The sequence below is a fragment of the Micromys minutus genome (assembly GCF_963924665.1).
Source record: "Micromys minutus genome assembly, chromosome: 3".
NCBI classification, from domain to species: domain Eukaryota; kingdom Metazoa; phylum Chordata; class Mammalia; order Rodentia; family Muridae; genus Micromys; species Micromys minutus.
The window spans coordinates 79,295,126-79,322,092 of NC_137972.1; the positions used below are offsets into that span (position 1 = coordinate 79,295,126).

Here is a 26,967-nt window from a genome sequence, read left to right on the forward strand (position 1 = left end):
AGATGCTTCTGTGAATTATTTGATCACAGCAGTAAGAAAAACAATATGAGAGGTTAAGATACATGCTCCAGGCTCGGGCTTCTCACATAATCTTCTGTCATTAGACTTCCCACTAGCCCTTCCCTGGGCGAATGCTGTAGAGCCCAGTGGGACACTCACATTGTTGTTCTGACTTCCAGAGCTCTTGCTGAGAAGACTAAAGGGAAAGGTAGAAGGAAGCCATGAAGAAAAGCAAACTTTAGCCTGAGCACAGTGCTCATGCCAAGGAGCAGTATGAACAGGGGAGGAGTTTACCAGCACACTGGGACACTTGGAATTTGTCTACAGAGCAGTAAGGAAATCACTGGAGCTAAGAACCAAAGCTTGGGCCATCAGTTACAATGTTTTATGAACATGGGGTCACCATATGCAGTTGTACAGTTTGTGCATTTCTCAAAGAATGCAGCCAATGCAATGCTGAAACTCAGACCCAGTGCTCTGGAATGGAGCCACATCACTGCTGATGAGGGCCATCTTCTGTCACTCCCCTACAGGAAACAGCTAGACTGGGTAGTAGGGCCTGGCCCTGTGTCCCTGAACTTCTGTTTTAATAACTCCTGTTCACACTGAAACTTGCAAACATTATCTCCCACTCTCTCGGTTTCTTGTTCACTTCGTTGATTCATCCCTTGCCTGTATAAACAGTTTTTGGTTTTATGAAATCCTATTATCAATTGTTGGCTTTAGTTCCTGGGCTAATGGAGCTCTATTCAAAAAGTCCCTTTCTACACCAATATCTTGTAGGATACTACCTATGGGTTTCGTTTGTTTGTTTGTTTGTTTGTTTTTACTAGCAGAATTACATTTCTGGGTTTCAAAATGAGATCTGTGATCCACTTGAAGATGTTATTTCTGCAGGTGATAGATATAAGTAGAAATTCATTCTTCTGCATGTGAAATGGAAGTTTTCCCAGGACCATTTGTTGAAGATGCTGCCTTTTTTTTCAATGTGTTTTTTGCCCCTTTGTCAAATATCAGATAGACATAGTATTACAAGTGTTGATATTTGGGTCATCCATTTTGTCCTATTGGTCTACATGTTTGTTTTAATCTTAGTACCATATTGTTTGAATTGCTATAACTCTATAATATGCCATTTAATCTGCAATAGCCATCCCTCAGATTTTTTTTTTTTTTTTTTTTTTTTTTGCTCAGAATTGCTTTGGTTATCCAGGTTCTATTCTTATTCCATGTAAATTTTAGTGTCTTTTTTCTATTCCTGTGAAGAGTGTTGTAATTTGAATTGGAATTGCATAGAAACTATAAATTGCTTTTTGTATGATAGTCATTTTCACAACAATAATTTTACTAAACCTTGAACATAGGCTGTTTCACCATTTTCTAGCATCCCTCTCATCTCTTCATACATCAGAAGTTTTCACTGAAGAGTTCTTTCACCTCCTTGGTTGGGTTACATTCAAGGTATTTTATTATCTAAGAATACTGGAAATTCAAATGTGTCTATAATCTCTTTTTCAACGTGTTTGGGGTCAATGTATGGAAAAGCTACTGGTTTTTATGAGTTGATTATTTTTACATTGTCACTTTGTTGTGATTGCTTTTGTTGCTTCTAAAGGGTTCCTGGTGGAATTTTAGGAAACCTTTATATACAATATAAAGTCATCTGAAAACTGGGATAATTTGATGCCTTCTCCTATTTATATTTTTTAGTTTCTTCCTCTTGCCTTATTATTCCAGATATTTCTTTGAACATTATATTAGAAGGGAGTGGGAGTAATAGGCAGCCATCTTGTTCTAGATACGAATGGGATTGTTTCAAGTTCTTCTTAGGATAGTGCTAAGTGCAGATTTGTCATAAAAAGTCTTAATTTTGTTGAGGTATGTTCTACTCTCTCTGGGTTTTATTAAAGGCAAGTTTTAAATCTTCTGATGTTACCATGTGATTTTTTTCTCCCACACCCAGATAGTCAGAATGGCTAAGATCAACAAAACGTTTAACAACAAATCCTAGTGGGGATGTTGGGAAAGGGGAGCCCTCATCCACTGTTGTTTGGAATAAAAGCAGAACGGCACTCTGGAAATCAGTGTAGTGAATCATCAAAAGGCTAAAAAGAAATTATTATGTGACCCAGCTATACCATCCTTGGCATATGCCCAAAGGACTCAATATCCATCTCCACAGATTCTTACTCAGCCATGTTCAAACCTGCTCTATTAACTGTAGGTAAGAGATGGAAATAGTCTAACTGTCTTTAAACAAATGAATGGATAATGTAAATGTGGTACATAAACACAACGGAATAATAGTCGGCTGTAAAGAAAAATGAAACTCTGAAATTTGCAAGTAAGCTGGTGAATCTATAAACAATCCTATTGAATGAGTGACCTAGACCCAGAAAGACAAAAGTTGCCGAGCTCTAAATCTTCAGAAGTGGATATACAACATGCAGTAAGTGGGGGGGGGGGGGGGAACAGGAAGTATGAAAGGGCTTTTATACTCTAGGGTGGAAGGGGAGAGATTAAAGGAAATAACAGAATATAAGTGATCTGAAAGTGGGTGGTGGAAATAGGGAAGATACATTAATTGGGAGGGGATAGTAAAGTCAAGACAAAAGGGGAAAGAGATGGAGGAACAAATAGCCCAGAGATTGTTCGATAAAACCGTAGGGAATCATTCTATAGCTGCCATAAGAAGACTTATGTATGAAGCAAAGTTGTGTCACTTGTACTAACAAGAGTCCCACAAGGACTACAGATGACCTAACAAAATCCTATCACCAGGCATGAGAAACCCCATTTGAGGTGTGAGTCCCTAAACACTATAGACTATTGCTGTTACATTTGTTTACCTCTCAGAGGTTGAAGGTCTGCCCCTACTAAAGAAGACACCACAGACTTAGGGCACAGGATTTGGAAGATTAGAGCTAGATCTAACCCAGCAATTCTCAACCTGTGGGCATTAGGAAGGTTGAGAACTAGTAATATAGACTGAAAGCCTCCTTCATGCCATCTGTATTCCATTGGTACTATGAAAGTTACCAGAGGAGAAAAATCAATCAGTAATCCTACATTGCTGTGATGTCTATCAATCACAACCAGGATCAGCATGGCAAGACATCCCTAAAATATCTCTGGCGGTACAATAGCTGCACTCTTGTGTTGGTGATAACCAGCAACTGTCTAATTGGACTTAAGGCCCACCCAACAGGGAAACCATGCCTGGCACAAGAACCCTAGACAACTCCCTGAAACCAGCCATGTTATAAATCTTAGAAGAGAGTCTACTACCCTTATTAGACCAGACTACTTCCTAACTATATTCTAAAACATATCTTTGTACCTACAGATAAATGTAGCTCTCTCTTCTCATCAAAGAGGCTTCTCTTTATAGCAAACAAAGACCATTACAGAAAACCACAACTAGACACAATGCAAAAAGATAATGATACAACATGACTCCCACACCTAAGACCCACTGAGGAAGAGAGGGCAGAACAATTGTGAGAACAAGAGGATCAAGAAGTCTGTTCTGAGGTTGTGTCTCCTGTGAATGGCTGCCTTAAAAAGATCTGAACACTGACAATATTAATATATATGCCAAGGCAAAAGGGAGAAAATTTTACCAGGTCCAATTTCAAGACAAAGAACTGCAGGCAATTAATGACTGTTGAGAAAGGGAGAATTAACCTCTCCTAGGGATGAGCTTCATCCCCGACTGTTTACAAAGTATAGAGTGTTTGGACGTGAAATCATATACACATAACAACAATTTAGGAGTGAGAAGGGATCATGGGAAGCGTTGGGAGAATGAATGGGGAAGAAGGAATTGATGTGATTATGTTTTAATTTCAAAATATTTTTAAACATATAAATAAATAAATTGAAACTGAGGAAAGTGTGCAGCACCAGAGACTCTAGTGGTCATCAAAGCCATGTCACTTCCATACCATACAGTCTCTCAAAGGCTCCACTGTACCCTCAGAAGAGGATAAGAGTGGAAAAGACAAATGGTACCTCAGGGGCCATGATGAAAGTAAACATCACCTTATCTCCTACATTCTCCTGAGAGGATCATTGGGAACTCTGTTCCAGGTTTCCACGGCCCACCAATTAAGGCACAAGAGTACAGAGACAATAATTAGGGAGCGAGACAAGGGTTCTGCAAACACTACAAACAGCAAGGCGTGCTTTGATGTGCTGCTGGACTAGAGCAAAAGGCAAGAAATAGAAGAGGGGAAGAAAGAGTGAAAATGGAGGAAATGTACCAGGAAAGATGGGCTGTTGGTCTCCAGAGGGTGGGAGCTAACCAGGAGAAGAAATGTTGGGCTGAGAGCAGAGGAAAAGGCATGAGTAGGCAGGGACAGATGGAGTACAGCAGGAATGAAGGTCAGGGCAGGCTAGTGTGTGTGTGCGTGCGTGCATGTGTGTGTGTGTGTGTGTGTGTGTGTGTGTGTGTGTGTGTATGTTACTCAGGGACCTCTTTTCAGAGAAGGGGGGAAGGTTAGGGGAGGATCTGTGTGATGAGGTACTAGGAGGAGATGGCTAATGTTGGGATGTAAAGTGAATAAATAAATTATTAATTAATTATTTAGAAAGAAAAAAGTTAGAAACTGAGAAGGGGTGGGGAGTGGTCAAGTTCCTAGAGGAAGAAAGGAAAACGAATCAAAAAGCCTTGAAGGAGATGGCCTGGGAGCTATGTAAGATGTTGTCTATATAGCTGAGAAATAAGACAGGAGAGAGAAACAGTAAAAGAGAAATAAGAGAAAGCACCAAGTGTGGGGATGTGTCAGATGCATCAGCTGATAAACTGCATTTTGTGTAATCATGAGAACCTGAGTTCGAGTCCCCAGGATCCATGTAGAAAGATCAGATGAACATTCACAAGACTAGCTGTGGGGTGGCAGAACCAGGAACTCTGGAGTTTAATTAGTAGTTAGTGAGTCCTAAACGAATAAAAGACCATATACCACAAAACAAGTGACTGACATCTGAGGACTGACCGGCTCCAGAGGTCACAGTGTGCACTTGAATTCACACACACACTCTCTCACACACACACACACACACACACACACATGAGAGTAACCAGAGTAGTATTTTCATTATTCTTGTCATAGTGTCCTACACATGTATTTCATCTAATCTTCTCCAAGGAAGCAGTATAGAAAAAGCAGGGACATCTGATCCTGATCCTAAAGGTATCCTTAGGAAAGCAGAAAATTAAGATTAGTGCTCAGTCAATGTGAAGGAGGGCAGCCTTTGGAAAGGAATGATTTGGGCTCCCCATGCAGAGACGTGGGGAGAAGCCTGGTAACCCCATTGCATGTCACTGAGAGTCCAGATGCTCCAAGATGAGCAAAATGAACCAAGCAGACTGGATTTCCCCTGCTGCTTGCCTGACAAGATGAAACCATTAATTATTAAATAGATTTAAAATTCAAATTATTTACCTGCATCAAAAAGACCAGGCAAGGGAGGAGATTAAGCAGTATTGCCTCAAGCCACATAGAGCATAATACAGTCAAACCTCTTCTTGGATTCCATGTGAGGACACAACCCAGCATCTCAGTGGCCCAAAGGGCAGACCATGCCAAAGTATCCTGAGGCTGGCAGAAGAGTCAGCTGAGCTCTCTGGGATGTGCCAGGCACTGGCTCAGTAACAGCTCATTTCCTTCCATCCCTTCTTTCCCAGGCTTTGCTTATACTGCCTTGTCCAGCAGAAGGGATGTACCTGAAGATCTGGTGCCTTGCTGTGCACCAGAGTCTGCTAGAAAGTGCTCAGGAACAGGGGGCTTTGGGGCAGGAGGGATAGTTCCTCCTTTTAGGAGGGCATCCTAGCAAAGTGCACTTCAAGTTCCAGACTGTGACACCTTGCACATGTCATGGATCCAATGCACAATCACCTTTATACACAGTCAAGAAGAGATTGACAAACAAGAAAGACATAAAAGTCCTAGCTCTAAGCTGGATATTGTGGTTCCTTTCTTCCACACTGTCTAAGCCCAGCAGAGAAGTCTCAACCATAGCTACTGGGGTAGACTTGCTCAGCTTAGAGCCCTCCTCTGTGTTCCATCAATAATGCAAGAGGCTCCATGAATAATACAGAAGCAACTGCTTCAGGGCACAGTTTACTGGTGCCCAGCCCTGGCCTCAAGATGGCCCAAGGCCTAATCACAGGGCCCTGGGGAGTTCCCACAGATTAACTCAGCCTCATTCGGGCACAGTCACAAAAGAACACTTTGCAGGATCAGCCAAGGCCATGGCTCTGTTCAGAAAACATTGATTGCCCTCTGGTCATCATTAGGGTGGTTTCCTTCTCCCCTTCATACCATCAGCTCTGCCAGATACAGTGCTGGTTTCAGGTTGTACAAAAGAGGGAGGACAACCACATGAGTGGGGGGGGGCAAGGCCAATTCCCACCAGACAAAGGGCACAGCCTAGACCTCCTCAAGATAATAGGCTGTGTTGAAAGTGCATGAAAGAAAGATGCAAGTTAAGCTAACTCAGTTATCCTGTGTCATGGGTTGAACAATGTCTTCCAGGGATATTTGTGGAAGTCCTAACCCCAGGACCCATGAGTATGATCTTTTTTGTTGAGAGGATCAAAGTAATGATAAAATATTGAGATCATTTTGATTTGGGGTAGTTCCTAATCAACCTGCAAAACTGGTGGTATCTTTAGAAAGGGTCTGGAGGACGCTAAAGAACAAGGAGGCATGGATGTCAGTCATGAGAAAGGTGATACCAGGGATGATGCCACAAACCCAAAAGCACAAGAAGCAACCAGTATCTGGTAATGTCAGAGAGGGCTTAAACCCCAGAGCCTTTGAAGGTAGAGAGGCTCTGGTGACATCCTAACTCAGACTTATGAACTCAAAATGATGAGCAAAAACGTTTTTGTCATTTGAAGTCACCAGGTTTTCAATGACTTAATAAGGCAGGTATTAGAAATGGAAATGCCAGAAAAATCCTCCAAGACTCAACTTTAAAATCTGTAAGTGGGGATGAGTGTATTCCACATTGTTTCTCTTTAGCACGTATATGTGTCTACATGCTTTGTGGGTTAAAAGGGAATCACAAAGAAGCCAAAACCACCACAACAGCAATAGAGTTAGTGATGGAATTTTTTGGATAGATGTCTTGTCTAAGGGCTTTTACAGTGATTGCAGTTAAGACTGGGAGGAACAACAATGCCAGGGTCAGCCCAACCTTCTTCAACACTGAATGAGTGTTTTTTACCAAGTCGATTAAATCTGCAAATTACAACAAAGGTAATTATCACATTGCTTTAAGAAAATGAAATATTCCAACCTATTTTAATCATGTCTGCTCCATGTCTGTGGGGTATTAAAAGAAGCCTGCTTGAGATGCATTAATGGTCCTCAGAGGGTTTCTGGAGGCTTTCTAACTTGTGGGCTGATGAACCTCTGGCGTCTCTTGCCATTGCCTAAATAGTACCATGGGATTCAGAACCCAAACATCTTTTCTTCTTTATTCAACATTTATCTCTACAACAATCTCTCAGAATCTTGCTCTGATTTTAGGACAGACAGTTCCAGTTTCAGGGGGAAAAAATAGTAGGCAGAAACTCCTGAGCACAGTACATTGACAAACCAGATTCTATCAGACCTACCACTGAAATACTGCTGGCTACTCCATAGCAAAGTTCAGAAGATACTCTCAGCTTGATGTGGAAGAAGGGCACTTCCTGAGCTGGAGGAAGACTTAGGTGCTTGCCAAAGGTCCTCTTCCAATCTCACAAAAATTACAAATTCACAAATTACAATCTCACAAAAAAAAAAAAAAAAAAAAATACAAGAAAGGTCTTGGCACACAGCAAGACCTCTGAAATGATTTGGGGTTTTCCAATCAGGGGTGCCAGCTATCTTGGCTCCTGGGAGGACAAGCTGAGCATTCAGAGTATGGTACTCTATTGGGGGGTGAAGAGAATGATTTTTGGAAACAATGGCTTCAGGTGGTAACCATTCTAAACCATAATATGAGTCTCCAGACTACCAATTCACCAGTCACATGATCCTGGTTTACTTTCGTGACTTGGCTCAACCTTGCATCCCTCCTTCTGCAAAATAACTCAAAGAGGGGGTTCCATGGATGAGTGAGGACCCTGTATTTATTCATTTTTCAATGCCTTTCTTCTCCTTAACGAATGGAAATGCATACTCAGCACTTCTAATGAGGCACCTCAACTCTGTCAACTACACCATCAACTGTTACATCAAGAATTGTGTTGTATGAGAGAAGTTGGTTAAGGCATGGAGCCTTCATGGCAGAAGGAAGCATGCTAAGAACTAGTTAGATACCCCATTTACTCAGTCTGTTTTGGCAGATGCTCACTGGAAGCCTCACGCAGCTGGCTCATGACTCTCCTGGCTATTCTCTCCTACAAGGCTAACACTCTTTCTGAAAGTACCAGACACATCCCCAAACTCTATCCCACAGGCTCCATCAAGCTGACCTTGGCGGTCTAGATGGCTCATGGCAGATGGAGCCATGTGGACTAATCAAGAAGTCAGACAAGAAAATCCTACCCCCTCTTCCATTTGCCAGGAAATGTGATTGTTTGGATTTTAATCATAGCCACAGCTAAGAGCCAATGTGCAGTTCCTTCAGCCCAAAGATAAATTTTCCACTCTCAACATTCAATTCTCCCTCAAAAAATAGACCCTTACCAGGGTAATCCTTCCTTAGAGGGGGGCTTCTTCATCTACCACTACAATTTTTTTCTGATTTAACACTATGACAGAAATAAAATACTGTTTGGACATGGTGGCACTCATACACTGACTCACACTGCCAGGAATGTCTTCATTCCTCCATAACTTACAGCTAGCTCACCGCTGTATTGATCCCAGGCAAAGATGAATGCAGAATCCCATGATCCTCTGGGAGAAATGTGACATTTTCTTTAAATATATATCCACAGAACAACTGTTTCTAAATCCCCATGAAGCAGGTCACTGGGGCAGCACACAATTGATTTCACATCCAACGATTTCTTAGAAAGAACACCGAACATTTTCTCAATAATTCAGCCTTTAGCAGACCCTGACATCTTCTTGAGGAGTTCTGTCTCTGTCTTCCCCTATGTGAAGGGGCAGGGATCCTAGAAGAACTAGATGCAAGAAAGACAGGCCTTCTGCCCCCAATCAGTTTGAGGTCATTATACTTTGTGATGGTTTGAATGAGGTGCCCCCTATGAGTCTCAGGCATTTAGAAACTTGGTGCCCAGTTGGTGACTATTTGGGAAGCATTTGGAAGGTGTGCCTTTGTAGGGAGAGGTGTGTCTTGGGGTGGGATTAAGGTTTCAAAAGGCCACTACCACCCCCAGTGTGTTCTTTGGCTTCCTGCCTGTGAGTGAGAATGTGATCTCTCTCAGCTATTACTCTAGTACCATGCACGTATGCCTGCCTGCCTGCCTGCCTGCCTGCCTGCCTCCCATCATGTTCCATGCCATTTTGGTGATGGACTCCTAACCCACTGAAACTATCAGCCCCAAATAAACCCTTTGTTTTATAAGTTCCACTGCTCATGGTGTTTTATTTCAGAAAGAGAAAAGTACCTATTACCTGCTTCATCATTTGTAATTTGGCTGCATTCAGAATCACCTAAGAGACATACCTCTGAGTATATATCTGAAGGAGCTTGTAGGCTGGGTTAATGGAGGGGATAAGACATGCCCTAAATGTGTTCAGCACCATTACATGGGTTAGAGTCTTGAGCTGAACAAAGAGGAAACAGTGATAAGGGCATCAGCATTAGTCTCTCTCTGATCCCCGACTGCAGAAGCTTCTGCCCCACTCCTGCTGCCATGCCTTGTTCACCATGACGGGCAATATCCTCTCTGTTGTAAGCTTAAACAAACCCATCTTCTCTTACCTTGTGTCTCATCAGTGTCCTTTTACCTAAAAGAGGAATGTTATAACTTATCTATGCCATTACAATGATATGTAACTGATAAAGAGAGAAACCTGACAGGGTCATAGCCACACCCATGTTGATAAGTATAAAAGAGGCTGAAAAGCAGTTGGGACAGTTAAGCACGGGTCCAAGATTTTCAGTCTGCCCATTTTTCTAATGAGTGACTTGAAACAAAAGTCTTCCCTTACTAAGCAACTCATTGTCCTGCAATGTGGAGTGCTAGTGAGAATTCCTACCTTACAGATTTGTCCTAAAAACTAAATTCTATTAAAAAGCATACATAATATAATAGGTTCCTTGTCACAGTGCCTGACAGGAAGTAGCGGTCTGGAAATCAGTGGTGGTAATAATTGTCGTGGCCATACCAACTTACCCCTCCTCCATTAAGTTACATCTAGCCCAAGGAGGAAATGAATAGAATGCACCAAGTACAACAGCTCTGATATTAGAGGTCTGTGACATAATATGTTCGGGAGAATGTTTTATAAGCAAGATTTTGTTTACCTCCCATTAGCTATGATAGGAGGTGTTACTAGCATCCTCAAGTCTCAACCAGATGGGACTAAGAACTCTAATCATTGGGCCTACTGGTGCTCATATCAGACTATCAGATTAGTAACCTGACTGGAGAGCATGTGGGGTGTGTGTGTGTGAGTGTGTGTGTGTGTGTGTGTGTGTGTCACAAAATACTAAGAAAAGAAATATACTCTAATAACGTTCTTTTTATAAAAGACTAGATTTTATTGTGCAGCCCGTAATTTATATAGCCCAGGCTAAACTAAAACTGTTGATCCTTCTGTTTTTAACTTTCTTTTTTTTTAATAGGTTGTCATGATATCTTTGGATTGGTGTGGTGCTATAGACAATACCGGAAGTTATTTGAAATCCCTGTGTCTTCAAGGTGAATAACGAAGATTTTACTCAAATTGCATTTCCTAGAGTTAAAATATCTTTGGTGTCATGTGGTACAGGTTTCTTGATAACCCCTTTTATTTACATCAAATGGTTCTGTGTGAGTCTTTACTCTGTTTTTACTTTCTACGTAATAAAATGACCACAAATCCCAGTTAGCAACACCTTAAAAGTGAAAACTTCTCCTTATCTGTCCCTGGGATGGCTTTGGAAAATATCATGTAAGAAATAAAGCCATGGGGACAAGGATAATATGCAAAGTTGCCAGGGGTTATGGGTTACTGGGATGTAAATGTTCTTATTTATATCAACTGGTCTGAGAAGACCAAGCTTATAACTGGGCAGGTAGATAAAGAAGGTGAAAGGCCTGTAGCCAAGGCAGAGATCCAAGGTCATGGTTCAAGGTCATTGCTTCTTGGTAAATACTGTGCTCACAATCAGGGAATTTGGATCTGAGTCACCACATAAAAAGGAACACATGAACAGTGTCTCTAAAGCTCAGCCTCCCTAACTCCATCCATGCCTTAATTCCATTTCAATTTATTCCTTGATTTATTCCCTCACCATAATACGCTGTCCTTCATGCACAGAGATGACCCTGATGACTCACACAGCAACATGAGTTATTTTCCCCAGCAATGGTCACGAATTTTCACTCATGCAGACAACATCTGTTTGCACAAAATGGCTGGCTGGGGTAGGAGTGCATTGATCAGCCTTGGAATGCAGCAGAGCTAACAGTCCACACACAAATAAAATAAAGACATGCTCTCTCCCATGCTCACAATGCCTAGACAACAAGCCAAATAAGTCGACAGGAAATCATGAGCACTATAAAGGCCATACAATCTGAAACTGGAAGGCCATATTCAAGTATCAGTTATGGGAGTTCTTTTCAATGCAACTATAATTGATTCTCAAGTGTCTAGGACTCAGAATTCACAAGATGCACAAAAAGGATACTATGTCCCATGACTCTTGTAGTGGTAAATCTAAGCTCATATAAGCAAAGGCATACCCAGTAAAGCTACAAAGTTATGTAAAGCAAATATTTATTAGAAATTGAGATCCTTATTATTATAAGTATTAAAACTGCTACTGCTAATTACCTGCAGAAACACAAAACTAAATGCTGGTAAAAGATGAGATTCTGTCTTTTCAAAACAGTGTGCCTAGCAACAGCATCAGAAGTAAAGTCCAGAGATAAGGGAGGGGGTTCTCTGTCCCTGAACATGGTATACTCAAATGCCATCCAACCCAAACAGCCCAGTCACCAGGTAGCTCCATTTCTTGACACTCTTGATATTTCCCACCCAACCATTACCGGCACTCCGCCACCTGGACAAAGTCTTCGATTCCGAACTTACAATTCCCGAAGACTCAGCGTCTGGAAGAGCTGCCAGGAGAGTGTGGTGAGCCGGTTACTTGACAAATTTCTGTAAAATTGACAAATAAAAGGGGTAGTTAAAGGACAGATCCAACATCAGGAACGCCCTCGATGGAGAACTTGGCATCTGGAGGCAGGCTCTGCTCTGCTTCATTTTCTTACTAATGTCTACCTGATGGATCTGATGATGTAGCTATGTAATGATCATTACATACCATGATATACATTGCTGACGGTATAGCTGCTAAGAGCTGAGACCATGGGGCAGCTGTGAAGAGGATGCTAAAGCCTTTATAAAGGGTATAGTTTTATACATCCAAGAAACAACATGGTTCTCTTTGTTACTCCTCCATACTGCCTTTTCATAAATGCTCAGGGAGCCTGTTTGCAGCAAACTTCTCTAGACAATGGTTCTGTGGATAGCCAAACTCACAATATCTTTTATATCCACACAGGCAGGAAATCTTCAGGTTTCTTATAAATTCGTTTTACCTGCCCCTCCCCCAGAACACCTGACCATTTGAGACATCAAGACATCAGCCTTTTGTTCACACATCTCTTCTCCTAATGGCTATTTAATTGTACTCATTAGGATGTACAGGGGAAGGGAGCAGCCATTAGTCTTCTGAATAAAAGAAGAAACATGTCCAGGGTTATTACTTTTCCAGGCTCAACAAAAAACTTTTGATGTGGCAACAGCCCTTAAAGACAGTAGTTAGACACCTTGAGAAATGCAGTGGCAATCCAAGAACAATGTACTCCACTGCTGATGGGAACAAATGTGGTGCTGATTCCATCTAGATAAATATTCATCCCTGCATGAACATGTGTATATTTGTATCTATTAAACACATAGGTAACAAAGCAAACACAGTCTCCTATTTACATGCACATGCGTGCACAAGTGCAAACACACACATAAGCTTTCATGTGCACTTATGCTTAGATGACTTCTACTTGCTGTAGAAGAGACAGATATAGGCTATGCTGAGGCTGAGGAGTAGACCATTGACAAGAAAAATGGAAAGATATAAAGTTCTAAGTAGGCAGAAAGCAGAGTTCAAACAAAGTGGCATGAGTAATTGGGAGGAAGACTACTTCACTCGGTGAGAAGGTAACATGGGACCCAGTCAATATATATATATGAATGAGCTGGGAGCCAGGAAGACACCCATCCAGGAGTGACATTACAGAGATTCCCTGTGGGTAAGCAAGCCGGGGATTCATGCCACATCCACAGACATTGGGAAAAGACTGGTATTACTTCAAAGAACAATAGAAAGTGATGGGTGCTCTTAGGAGTAATGTGTTGTTAATTAAATACCTCTTTTGTTGAATGGGAAACTAAGAAGTGAAGTTGGCAGGCTATTTAGGGGACCTCAACTAACTTCTAAGCAAGGAAAAAAGGGGTGGGAAAGGGAAATGGGAAGGGAAGGGGAGGGGAAAGAACAGAGAAGAGAAGAGAAGAGAAGAGAAGAGAAGAGGAGAGGAGAGGAGAGGAGAGGAGAGGAGAGGAGAGGAGAGGAGAGGAGAGGAGAGGAGAGGAGAGGAGAGAAGAGAAGAGAAGAGAAGAGAAGAGAAGAGAAGAGAAGAGAAGAGAAGAGAAGAGAAGAGAAGAGAAGAACATGAGGAGAGGTGGGTTAAAGGTAAGTGTTGAAAAGCCATCAAAACATGCAACTTGCCCTGGGAAAGAGGACAGTGAATTGAGTGGTGGCTGTTATGGTTTGAATACAAAATATCCTCCAAAAACACATATTTTGAATGTTTCTTTCCTAGTTGGTGACACTATTTTGATAGGTCAGAAACACTTTTGAATGTGAGACCTACCTAGAGGAGACAGAAAATTAGGGATGGGTCCTTGGAAACATATTGCCTCCGACCCCTTCTTGTAGTACTGTCTGCCTCCTGTCTATCAAGAGCTGAACAGCCTGCCACACACCACCATGACACAGTACTTAAGGATGCGAAATGAAGAAACCATGGACTCTCTGAAACCATGAGTCAAAATACTTTTCCCTAAGTTTTTATGGCAAGTTATTTTGTCACACAACAAAGAAAGTTATGAATCCACTGGTGACTAGTAAGGCATTTAGTAAGATGAGGAAGCCAACTAACCAATTACATTTGGGAAGTGAGACCAAAATCATCCTCTTGGATCAGATAACAGAGGAAACTTAAGAGAAGGTAATGACACATAGATATAATTAGCTCATATGTTACATGCTATATAAAAATGTGAACATAAACTCATAATTTTTGACAAGTAACATCTACCAATAAAAGTTAAGGTATTGACAAAAGAGTTCCTGCTTCTTTAAAGCATTAAGCTTAAGATGTCTGTTAGATACCCAGGGAGTGAAATCAAATAGTCTATCAGGAAAAAAAAAAATGGTTTGTCCTGAGACCCACAGACCTGAGAATGTACTGAGTATGAAACAAAAACAGATATTCAAACATAAGAACAGCTAAGGAACAGGGCACCCCCACTCATTTTCCTTAGCTGCATTATATTTGTGATAAGATGGCTGGATTTTTACACTACATTAAACCTACTGACTTTTCTAAGATGGTTTAGGATGTTGTTGGTAATGCTGAGGGTTCAGGGTACTGCTACAGAAAGGAAAGCAATCCCTTGTAGATAGCTCCAAAGTCTGCTGCTCTGTTCTTTTCCCTAACTGAGTCCACAGAGCTCTCCAGGGAGACTCAATGATACCAAGAAGTCCCATACTTCTCAGGATATGAAAATAATCATGTTCTGCTTCACAAAGCTCCGGTGGCTTACTCCTACAAACTTCTATCACTATCCACTTGTGAAGAGAACATGGATTATACAATAACTGCATCAAGATCATTTAAGGTAACCCCAGGGCAATCTCCCTAAAGCAAACACTCCTGCTAAAAAGAATGCAGCAATGGGTTCAGAAACTTCCCAGAGAGCCACTGACCAAATATAACCAGCAGTCTTGGAGCTCAAAAGTTGAGATCAGAGGCCACAAGTTTCAGTAACAGTCTCTAGGACTTGGTCGCTATTAGCCTGTGTGATGTTGCAACAAATCTGAGTGCTTGGATCACCCAGGTAGAAGCCTTTTTTTTAACTGTCTCTGTTTCTCCTGCATATTGTCTAGGCATGGTAAGTATAGCGTCTCTGGGTGTAAAACTTGAACAGTGGGACTTGGGAAATAGTTTAGTCAGTAAAGTATTTGTCATGCAAGCGTGAGGACCTGAGATGGATTCCCAGAATACACATCAAAAGCCAGGTACAGCACAAGTTGTAACCCAAGCACTATAGTGGTAGAAATAGGTAGCTAGATACTAAAGCCTGCCATCCAGCTAGCAGTTCTGAAGCACACAACTAGTGCATATGACTCCTAAGAGATGACACAATGACACCCAAAGCTGACCTATGTCCTTCTATATGTGTACACACACACACACACACACACACACACTATTAAACAACAAGCCCCAAACTCCCAAATTCACAAGGGAATTCTGACAGAAATTTGGAAAGATTCCCAGCCTGCACCTTTATGTCCCTAGTTTTCTCCAGAGCTCCACTGAACACAACCAATGCTGCAGAAGCCAAGGACTGGCAGCCCACAGGGATTCCCATGCTCACTGAGCCTAAAGACACAGGCTCCGGATAAAACAGGCCACTGGCCAAAGAGGCTTCTGGTGGAAAAAAAGCCACCCTAGAGGTAGGACTGGCCCAGGTATACTAGCTCCTTTATGAGAAAGAAACAAGCAGAGAGACTGCCAGGAGTTCCGGGGAGCCCCAGGCAGAAAGCAGGCTTCCAGCCATGTCCTCTTACAAAGGTCATGCTTTGCTACAATAGGCAGAAATGTCAAGAGAAAATTGGATTCTGAAAGAAAGAAAATCATAGGCACTCTGGGCAAATAAAGAATAAGAAATAGCATTATCCCCCTCCTTATTACATGGGAAAGACAGCTGGGGGCCTGGGACACCTAGTAAAAGGGAATGAGCTTTTGTTCTTCCACAGGGGTGTGGCTTCATCTCCAGCCCACTCCTCCTCCACCTGTCCAGCCCCATCTGGAGGAGAAATTTCTTTAGACTTCTCAAGCACTACTCATACACTGTCCACACACACGCATGCACCCTCGAACACATGCGCCCTCGCACACGATTCCACATACAAAGACACTGCCACACGAGTCCCAGAAAAAGTGCAGCATCTAACCTGTGCAGCCGTACCCAGGGCACTGCTCTAGATACACAATAGAAATACCCAGGCCTGGAGACAACCATACACTTCACCAACACAAGCAGGGTGTACCATCCTCTGGCTATCCTGCCCTCTTGGGCATTTATGCATTCTCGTGATGCAGGATAGATGGAAAAATGGAGGTCTGCGGTGTTGATGGGCATCAGCATCCGGATAGACCAAACTCACTGCCCCAGTTTTCCTTCTTGCTGACACCTCACCTGGATCCATCTGTCAGCAGTTATTGATGCTCTGGTTATGCTGCTCATCAGACAAGAGTTTAATTAAGAGTCACCCTGCCTCCGAGCCCCACGGCAGCCTCCTCCTGGTGCCTCCTCCCTGGCAGATCCATTGTCATCTGCCTCTGACTTTTGCTTGGGTCAGTGGCCAGCATCTGAGCCACCTGATCATTGAATTAATTTGGTGAGTGAGGTTTTATGAGATGAGGCATCAAATACTTTCCCAAATCCAAACTCCATGATATCTTCTCCTCTCACTCTGTGTGTCTCTATCTTCTTCTGTGTCTCTGTTTCTCTGTGTCTGTCTCTGTGTCTCTCTCTGTCTCTGTCTGTCTCTATCTCTTTCTATCTCTCTCCCTCTTCCTCTCCCCTGTCTCTCTCTCTAATCTGAGACTCCCAAACAAAGCCATTAATTTCGTTCTGCATACCTGGCTTCCTCCCAGCCAGACTCTGTGGTCCAGGGGCAATAAATAGGGATGGTGGGAGCTTTAGAAGCAAAAACTGAACACATATGGCCACATTCTGGACCCTGTGGAGAGACAGTGCTGAGATGGCCTTCCTTAGATAGCCTTCCTTACACTAACCATGCAGAAAAACAGGGATCCTCTGAGGCAATCTACCACTCTGTCTGGTAGATAGGTCCTCTGGTGAAATAGTCCCTGCACCATCCTAAGGAGATATCCCATCTTTATTTATCAGGAGTGGAGCCCTGTGAATGGTAATTACCCTCTAGCCTAGGAGTCCTGTTAGCCTATGAAAGTGTCAGCAAAATGGACCCTCCTGTCAAGAGAAGACAACTAGAGGAGTTCTCCCATGGCCTTAAACTCATACCCTGAAACTTGAAAGGGGGACAGTAGAACCCACCAACGGAGACTCTGAGGTCAGAGACTGGTGGACTTCCTGGACTAAAAGCAGGATAGATTTCTAGACACAATAGGACTTCTAGTAGAAACAGAGTCCGCAGACAGTATGTCTTACTGCTCTGTTGCATTAGGGACGGCTAAAGAAAGTAAAGACTTCATGCTTTAAACCCTTCGGATCTACCCAGGAACCACCAACCTGGACAACCAGTCAGTTTTAACCACTCACATCAGCATCACAGACCCCTCTGTCAGCTGGCTCTCTTTCCAACTCTAGGATGCTCAACCCCACCTCTGCATCACCTCAGCCACTCTAACATAGGATTGGACTTCAATGGTCATGGGATGAAATGGTGCCTGCCCTATAAATTTCCATATTGGAATCCTAAGAATTTTAACACTTAGAGCTAAGGCCTATAGAGCAGTGACTAAAACTCTAGGTGGACATTCAGGATCGTCATACTTGACTCGTGTCTTTATGGATATTGAAGTGCTCAGAAGAAAGAACATGGAGAAGCATGGGGAGAATATAGCCACCAACAAACTAAAAAGTGAGGCCTTGAAAGAAAGCAAATCTGGGATACCCTTAAACTTGGACCCCGAGCCTCCGGTTCTATAAAGTAATAAATGCTGAAGTCACTTGAGCTGTGGTGTTGTGTTATAGTAGGCCTAGAAAGCTAATATACACATCTTCAGCCCTTTCATTTGACCCAAGGGCCTGACAACCAATTTGAGTCTGGGAAGGACTCCAAACCATGGTTTTCTGTCATCCTTCACACTGTATATGCATGATCACACATGAACCAGCCTCCCAGACAAGTTCCAATTGCTAATATCCAATCTTCTATTGGTCCATTTGTTAAGCCCCTAGGTATCCTCCAGATTCCTCCTGCAAAAGATTAGTGAGATAGAAAAACAGAGGACCAGAAAGATTTTCAACTCACATTCCCAAGACAAATTCCACTGCTGCTGGATTTTCCTGGAGGATTCATTCTGCAGCTACTGAAGGACATCCCCTCCATGCATCATGAGTTTTCTGTGCACTCAGCTCTGCTACCCAGAAACCCCCTCCCAATCCTACAGCTTCGCGTCTGCGGCCTGCCATTTGGAAACATCACAAGGCAAACCCTAGCTATTTCTTGAACAGAGGCAGTTTTTGAAAGACGTGTCTCTCCTTTCCTTAAGATCTAACACCTCCTGAGCTCTCTGTCTTCCCCCTTTTTCTTGTTCCCACACCCCACATAAAAGAGTGCATATATATTGTAGTTATATAGCTTAATCTTCCTGTGAGACTCCTAAGAGTGGGAGCAAGGGCTATCTAGGACTCATTCACCTGGTTTGGGGACCCTTTTCCTTATACCAGATTGCCTCTTTCAACTTAATAAGAGGAGAGGTACCCACTTTTACTGCAATTTGATATGCCATATTTGACTGATATGCACTACTGAAGGCTCCACCCTTAGGACCTAATGTCATCCTGATGGTGTCCTTCCTAACCATCACCTTAGAGATGAGGAGCTCAACAAATGAATTTGTGGAGCACCGACACTCAGACCACAGCATTCACACCCCCGACACACCATACTGGAATTCCTTTGAAAATACTGAAAACACAAGAAGAAATATCTAACAAGGAGAATCTCCTGCTGCTGCACCAAACCATATATAGAGCTTCCTAAACAGGAAAACATTACGGGAGAAAGATGAAGCTGACATTTTACTAACCACTTGCTCAAGAGCCAGAAGTTGACACCTTGTGGTCTTGACTCTGTGACTCTATGCACTGAGATCAACAGGGAAAGCATTAGGGGGAGGGTCTCATCACAAGGACCTAAGGATAGCTCTGAGGAAACTCTACAACCCATCCCCTTAAAATCCATCGCCCACGAAGGGATACTGATGCCCAAGCTTCCTCTTCAAGGCCAAGAAATATTTTTCTACATCACTGATATATTTGCTTTTGCCTCAATTAAATTGTTGTAAAAGGGGGTGGGGGTTAAAACCATCTGAGCCATTTTTATTCAGCTAAATTAAACTAGATGGCTCATTTAATGAACTTTAATGAAGCCAAAATGCTTTTTCTAATCAAATCTCAAGTGACGTGCCTGGAGTCTTGACCTTACATCAGGAGACTGGAGGCAGCTTTCTCTCAATTGCCCTCTTCTGGGCTAGGTCAGGATTTCCAAGGGTGGGTTCCTGAGCATCTAAGTGTCTAGTATGCTCACTAGTGTTATGGGGGGTAGGGGTATCATAATATTTGACAAATCATTCTATTGCAGAAAATCCAAGAGGCTTATTTATTACAGAACTTCTCAGGGTCTTAACTGAGGGAAGTACCTACCTTACTGACTCTCTCAAACTTATTGGACCACAGACCCTTCTCTGTACCACATCCACCAAGAAAAGACGCCCTCATCACATACTTAGTGAGCGCAGTTCTAGACAGAGACTTGGCAAGCCCCAGCCAGCAGGCTGGCGGTCTTTTTTTTTTTTTTTTTTTTTTTGCTGTTTTATTGGAAAGCAGCCATTCTTCCTATCTTTGTATTGCCTATGGCCATATTCTAAGCAGAATATTAGACTTCCAAAGATACCCACGTTCAGAATCTGTCACACACACACACACACACACACACACACACACACACACACTGTTCATTTATAAACAAAGGAGACATTGTAGAGGCAGTGAACGGTATGGGCCATGCACACCAGAGAATTACCCTATGTTTCGTTGTTGTCCAAATGTAACCACAGTAGCCCTTTAAAGTAGACACAAGGCTTATGCAGGTTTAAGCCACATAAAATTCCAGAACTGAGACCTGAGGCAGTCACTAAGTCCCAGCCCTAGGGAATGACTTCTAAGAGAGAAGTGCTATTTTGTTTATAGATACAGTGGAGCACATTTCAGTGCATGGCCACACATCCAAGCATGTACACCCAGCACAAAGCGAACTGAGTGAGTTTATAAAAGAAACCAAAAGAAACTGTGGGCACCAAGTTGGGAGGGTATGGAAAGAGGGTTGTATCTGAGAGGATTTGGAGAAAGTGGTTTCTGTGATCCAGATGCAGTGTTTGAAACTCCCAAAGAATTAATACAAATATGCATTTAAGGGGAAGAAGAAGGAAAAGAGAAGGTCAGAGAAAAATGTGGCCAGGGGAGCAAGGCACAAAAGGACAAGATGCTGGTTTTGAAGGTGAAGGAGGGGCTGTGAATGTGTATGGCCATTAAAATCTGCAAGCACTGAGAAAGAGATTCTCCCATCCCCAGGAAGAACCAGGGCCCTGCTGACACATTAACTCTAGACTATGGAGACCCACTGCAGACTTGACGTCACAGAAGTATAAAATACTATATCTGCATTGCCTTATATCACCAACTGTTTCAGTTTGTTATAGCAACAACAGATAACTGATACAGATCACAGTAACACTAGAGTATTAGAGTCAAATAGATGCAACAAAAGTCTGTAATGGGCTGGCATCTTCTCCTTTTCTATCTTTTCCTTTCATTCCCTTCCTGCCTGCTTTTCTGGTGTGTGTGTGTGTGTGTGTGTGTGTGTGTGTGTGTGTGTGTGTGTGTGTGTGTGTGTATGTGTGTATGTATGTGTTGCTCTGGCCTGTAACTGGGCAAATAGAGTAGGCTGACTTTCCAGACATACCCAGGGATTCTCCTGTCTTAGCTTCCCCAACTCTGGAATTAAAACTATACATTACCTGTCTGATATTATTTGGGTTCTGGGATGAAATCAGGTCTTTTTATTTACAAGGCAGGTGCTTTACCAACTGAGATATCTCTAACTCTTGGTTGGTTGGTTGGTTGGTTGGTTGGTTGGTTGGTTGGTTGGTTGGTTAGTGGGTGGGTGGGTGGGTGGTTGGTTGGTTTGTAGACAAGTGTCTTGCTATATACACTAGGCTGACCTTGAACTCTCAGCCTTCCTTCATTAGGTTCCCAAGTACTGATATTAAATGTATACATTATCACAATAATCTAGACTGGTACTCTTCAATAGAAATTAAACAAAGGACCCATATGCCTGCTGAAATTTTCTATTAATGTGATTTTTAAATGGTGGAAAGAAGTATCAATCAATTCAACCTGTAATCAGTATCAAAATGGCCACTGAGATATTTTTTCTTCTGATGTTGTTATTGTTTTTTGTAGTAAGTCTTTGAAATGTGCATTTGACATTCAAAGGACATCTCAATTAGGACTGACCACTCTTCAAGTGCTTAGTAGCCACAGATGTTCAAGGCAGAACTCTCTGCCATCAGTGAAGCCCAGTTGTTGACTGGTGGCCTTGGTGACAACATCTGGAAAAGCTGTCAACATCTAGAAAAGTATAATTACTAGCTTACAAAGTCATGTCAGGACAACACTGTCCACAAATCCAGCTGTCGAGAGCAAGTTCAATAGAAAAGAAAGTACACCCATTGTTTGTCGCCACCTCACTGAGCAGTTTCTAACATCCCCAAAGGCTGGAAGCTTGGGACCATGACTTTCCCATGCTGAGTAAAACCCTGGCTACATACAAAGCAGACCAGCTGGGAACAAAATGGTGGACTCTCCCAGAATTCTTGTCCCACTTGGTTAAGTATAAAGTCTGCCTTATAATCCAAATGTTTCTGAGAGGACCTCAACCTCCTGTTGATTCTTATGGCCCTTTATCTCCCTTCAGCCTTTATTTCTATGTCATACACAGCCCTGAAAACTCACCATAAACAGAATGGTATCTCTGTGCTAGCTGCTCCTGACAGCATGCTGGCCCTTCTCCAGCACATCACTGCACCTTGCACTTCCTACACACTGCATGCTCTCATCCTACAGGACAGCTTGTGTTTGGCATTCTGACATCTTCTCAACCTCTTCTCTCTCCTGACTAAACTTCGGATGGGCATTTTTCCACTGCCCACATCTCAGACTGTCAACTTTGAATATCAGCTGTGTGTTTACTGCCACGCCCACCATACTGTTTTCATTGGAAACAGAGACCTATTTCTCTTGATCTTATACCCTTTAAAGTACCAGAACCCAAGTTCAACAGATGCACGGCAAATTTAACTGAAGTCTTCCAATATTCCTTTTGCCTTTGAAGAGATGAATTTCCAAAGACACAAGAGAGCGAAGTTCTTCCTTCTCAGCAGCCATGGTATAAGAACAAAGAGGACACAGCAGGAGGAAGGCCAAGGAGCAAAGATGATCCCAGCTGCAGCAAGTGTGGCTTCTGCTTCTTCCCACTGGGAAGTGGGAACCGTATGTTCCCACGCTGCAGGCACACACAGGAGTACGGCACATCGGCACACTGCACACATTCAAATACTACATACACATTACCACACACCATAAACACACACAAATTTACACTCGCCTGCAAGCTTTCATTCACGTGGATTTGCACCCTCACCCACAATCTCAGTCTGAACCCACCAAAAATAGATGAATCAACTCTGCTGAGAAAATTAAAGGCTCTCTTCTTATTGACCCTTCGCTGACTCTGATATCCACAGGAGGGTCTTTCCCAGCATGAAACTAAAAGACAACCCTGACCTGGCTGGGATCTCATTCCTCTTAGAGCCTTCAGTTCTAAGTAGCCTCTCTTGAATACAGCCTGGCCAAAAGATCAAAGAGATAGCCCAGCAGCCAGGATCCAGGTGCTGAGAGCCCTTCACTATTCCCTTGGGGGTAAGAATGCTTTCCTGTGTCAACACAGCCTCCCACTCTCGGATGCAGAAGGACACACTCAGAAGAACAAGTGCAGAGACCTCCTGTGCCTGGACACTCTGGTGTTGGAGCCTGGACACAAGAGAGGAAAATGAAAACCCTAGTGGTTAGAAAAATGTCCCCAAATAATCCAGCAAGAGTAACTAAGGTGAGGGCCGGACTCCCACATTAGGGCAGTTACTCCTATCCTGTCTCCCCCCTCTGCTGGGTTCGTTTCTGATGCAGTGAACGACGCAAGGGGTGGCTCTTTGGCCTCACAGGAGTCTTGTATGCCAACCCTTGCTCTGTAATCCCCATTCACAGGATACTAATATAATCTCTGCAATCTCTTGGTACCTCAGTTTGCTCCCCTGTAAATGGGGAAAGGGGAAGCAATAGTAGGTCCATCCCCGCATGAGTTCTGAAAAGTGACTGGGAGAAATGGGGTGTGGGAAGCAGCCGTCACAAGGACTATCCTATGTCCTCTCCTTCAGGTACACCCTACTCCTTAATTCGAAGAGTCATCTCTAGTCACCAAGCCTAAATCCAATAAACAAACACCACAGCCTGGGCTATAATCCTGCATTCGCGCATCACTTAAAGTAATAAAACGCATAGGTTCATAAAATAACACAGGAAGCACTTTAATGAGGCAGATAGCTCACCTCCTCATTTCTACCCCAGTCCCCTCCCTCAGCCTGTAGGCGGAGCACCGATGCCCCTCACCCGACCTCCTTTGCTTGTGCAAAGCAGGAAAAAGTTCACGGGTCCATCTTTGTTTCCTCACAGTCTGTCTCACACCAGACCCTGAATGCTCCCGAGGCTATTCGGAGGGATTCTGTTCCTTCGGCGTGTCTTTTCAAATTAACCAAAAGCTAATTGACCCGAAGCTCCCTGACTCTCAGGAATCCCAGGGAGGAGCTGCAAGGCAGGCACTGGATTCAGGCTCTGGGCCAGGCCACCCACGTGGTACGCAAGCTGAGCAATCAAAACCGTGGCCCTAAAGGTTCCGCGTGATTGATTACGTGCATCGGTTTTTTTTTTAATTTTTTTTCCTCAAAAGCTGTTGGGATTAGAACAAAACAAAGATACGCTCTATAGAGTCTCTGAAGGAAGAATCAAGAAGAAAAATTCAAAAAGCGCTTACATAGCTAAAGGAGGGGAAGGGACACAGAGCGGAGGAAGGGAGCTGAGGTCCTACCCACCGCTACACAGGAGAAAACTGTCAAGCCTGGAAACCTGACCCCCCCCCCTCGCCCCAGAAGGACTGTAGTTGGGGATCGCCAACCTGGCTGGAGCAGACTGCACTTAAGTGTAGAAACGATTCCTTTTAGGAAAGCCAGCCACAACTCACCTTTGAGTTTAAAGGACAATACAACTCTCTTAGAAACATTGAAATTGTGACCGCGAAACTGCTTGGAGCTTTTCCTAGGCTCTGATTTAATCATCGCTGCGTGCAAGTCCTCTAACAGGAGAGCCTTGGGAGACCGAGGATTAAGGAATGTGGGTTTAAAGAAGTCCCTAGAAGATTCCTTACACCTAGTAACAGAAGTGCCCAGGGGCTAGTTAAAAAAAAAAAAAAAAAAAAAAAAAAGACTCTTGCCACCTCAGGACCTTTCTGATTAGGTAGGATGGGAGAAAATTTGCATTTCTAAGACGTTCCTGGAATGTTGTTGAAGTCCCTGCTTTAGAACCACACTTAGAGAACCACTGATCCTGATACTGTGATTTTTTTTTCCAGTTTGAGTTGACTGGGACTCCAATCAAATCCGTGCTCTCAAAAGCTGGTGGGTCATCTTCTGAATCGCTGAAGAATATACCTACTAGGACATCTGTCTGGATGTAAAGAGACACCTACTAGGATCCCACCACTTTCTGCACCGGCTCCTGGGAGCAAATGCCATCGTTAATAACTGGAAAGGTGATTTTGCATACCTCTTCTGAAAGTCAGAGGGGGACTCACCTCCTAGTGGATGCGCTACTAGGGGGAAGAGCTGGCATTGCATGGAAAACTAACAGATGGAAAGAACCTGCCTGCTCCCTGCTTACATGTGCAGACAGCCAGCCAGAGGACACACACACACACACACACACACACACACACACACACGAGGTGGAGTGGAGAATTTTTGCAGACTCCCCCTCCCCCCAATTCGGGCTTTGGGTTTTCCCTCTAGAGACCTTTATAAAAGTCTGTGAGGGGCTCCCCAGTTAAAGATGCCTTTGTGAACTCCACACATTGTGAGCGTAGAGGATAAGCAGAGATTGTAAACTAGAAAACATGAGAAGGGACACCAGGAAGGTGCCCTCGGACAGACATTGGAAGAGTGGAGACTGGGGGGACGTAACTGATCCCAGTAACAGCAGCTGTAAAGGGGAACAGACACCCCAGCTCTCTAGCTTCAGAGTTGGTGATCTTGCTTCCTGCTAGCAGCTGCAGGAAGAGGCAGGGTGCTATGAGGATTCTTTTTTTCTGGTCTGCACATGATGCTCACCTCTCACCACCTCCAGGATAGCACCAGACTGTTCTTATCCATGAGCTCAGATACCTGCTTCTGCTCTGTGGCAAGCATTAAGTTTTGGAGATGTCAGAAAAAATAAAATAAAATAAAAGCCCAATAACGAAGGCCTAGACTGCCACTTATCAAATGCAGAGCCCCAGACCGAGATACTAAATAGGACTATAGTAACAGTCCAGTTCACCTCCCCTATCAGAAGGAAATACCAGCATGGAAGCAAATGTACATATAAAGCTCCCTCTCAGTGAGCTCCATCCCTGCTCAGACAGTTTCTAGCTCTATGATTCTTGGACAGCTCAACTCACCATGCTAAGCCACGCTCCTCTCCCCTGAACTAGATGAAATATCTCTACCACATTAGTGGGCGAGCATCAAGAAACAGTATATATAGGCACCCCTCATAGTCCTTGTCATGTGACAGGCACTCCGTGGTAAGGGACTATTACCAGGAAGGATACACAAAGGGGAAATTAGATGAGATAACACCTCCCAAATAACTGTGAATGAATGGGAATCTGCCAGCAGAGAGGGCAGGAAGAAGGGGGGTGGCACATGCTACTTTCCAAATCCTTGGAAGAAACAGGCACGTGAAGGGAAGCCTTCATCACAGGAGCAACCATTGCACTACACGAACTCACTCAGCAGATGCAGCTAAATGGTTTCCAATTAATTAACTGATTACATGATGGAACAGAAGGGGATTCGAAAGAGTGCTGTTGACCTTTAAGAATAATTAATATCATCAGTATAGCAAACTCATCCAAGGAAAATAATGAGGAACATTTTCATACCGCATTCGAAAACCATGGATGGGGAGGCAGCTGGGCTGTATCTAAGCAAAACCCAAACTTCCTCCTAGGGTTTCCTGTCTCCTTTTATTATCCATCTCTCACTTCCAGAAATACTCTGGAGACCTGTGGCCTTGCTACCGCTGCATATGGCTCCTGCTGTTTTGGCCAGTTCTGTGGCCCGTCCATTAGCCTAGACAGGAAAGTTGTCCAAGGATGCCAGGCATTGTATCATTGAATGATGTAGGGGACACTGTAAGGCTCACAGCAAATCTCTTCCTGGTTCTTAGTGTCTGAGTGTGTTTTCTTTCTCCTCTTGTGCCCTGGCCAAGATTGGCCCCTGAAATGCAAATCTCTGTGCTTGCAGCAGGACCTCCTCCTCTGGACTCCTGCCTCACATGA

The 26,967-nt window shown here is 43.3% G+C and overlaps 1 protein-coding gene across 7 annotated transcripts in view; it reads right to left on the reverse strand.

The window, feature by feature from the left end:
- NTRK3 (neurotrophic receptor tyrosine kinase 3) overlaps window positions 1-26,967 on the reverse strand; it is a gene marked incomplete at its 3' end in the record, with an annotated part of 361,952 nt that overhangs the window by 249,869 nt on the left and 85,116 nt on the right. For all 7 annotated transcript variants that reach the window (XM_080914000.1, XM_080913999.1, XM_080913997.1 and 4 more), the window contains exon 4: window positions 12,219-12,287. In XM_080914000.1, coding sequence (XP_080770126.1) covers window positions 12,219-12,287 — 69 coding nt within the window. The remainder of the gene's footprint in view (window positions 1-12,218; window positions 12,288-26,967) is intronic.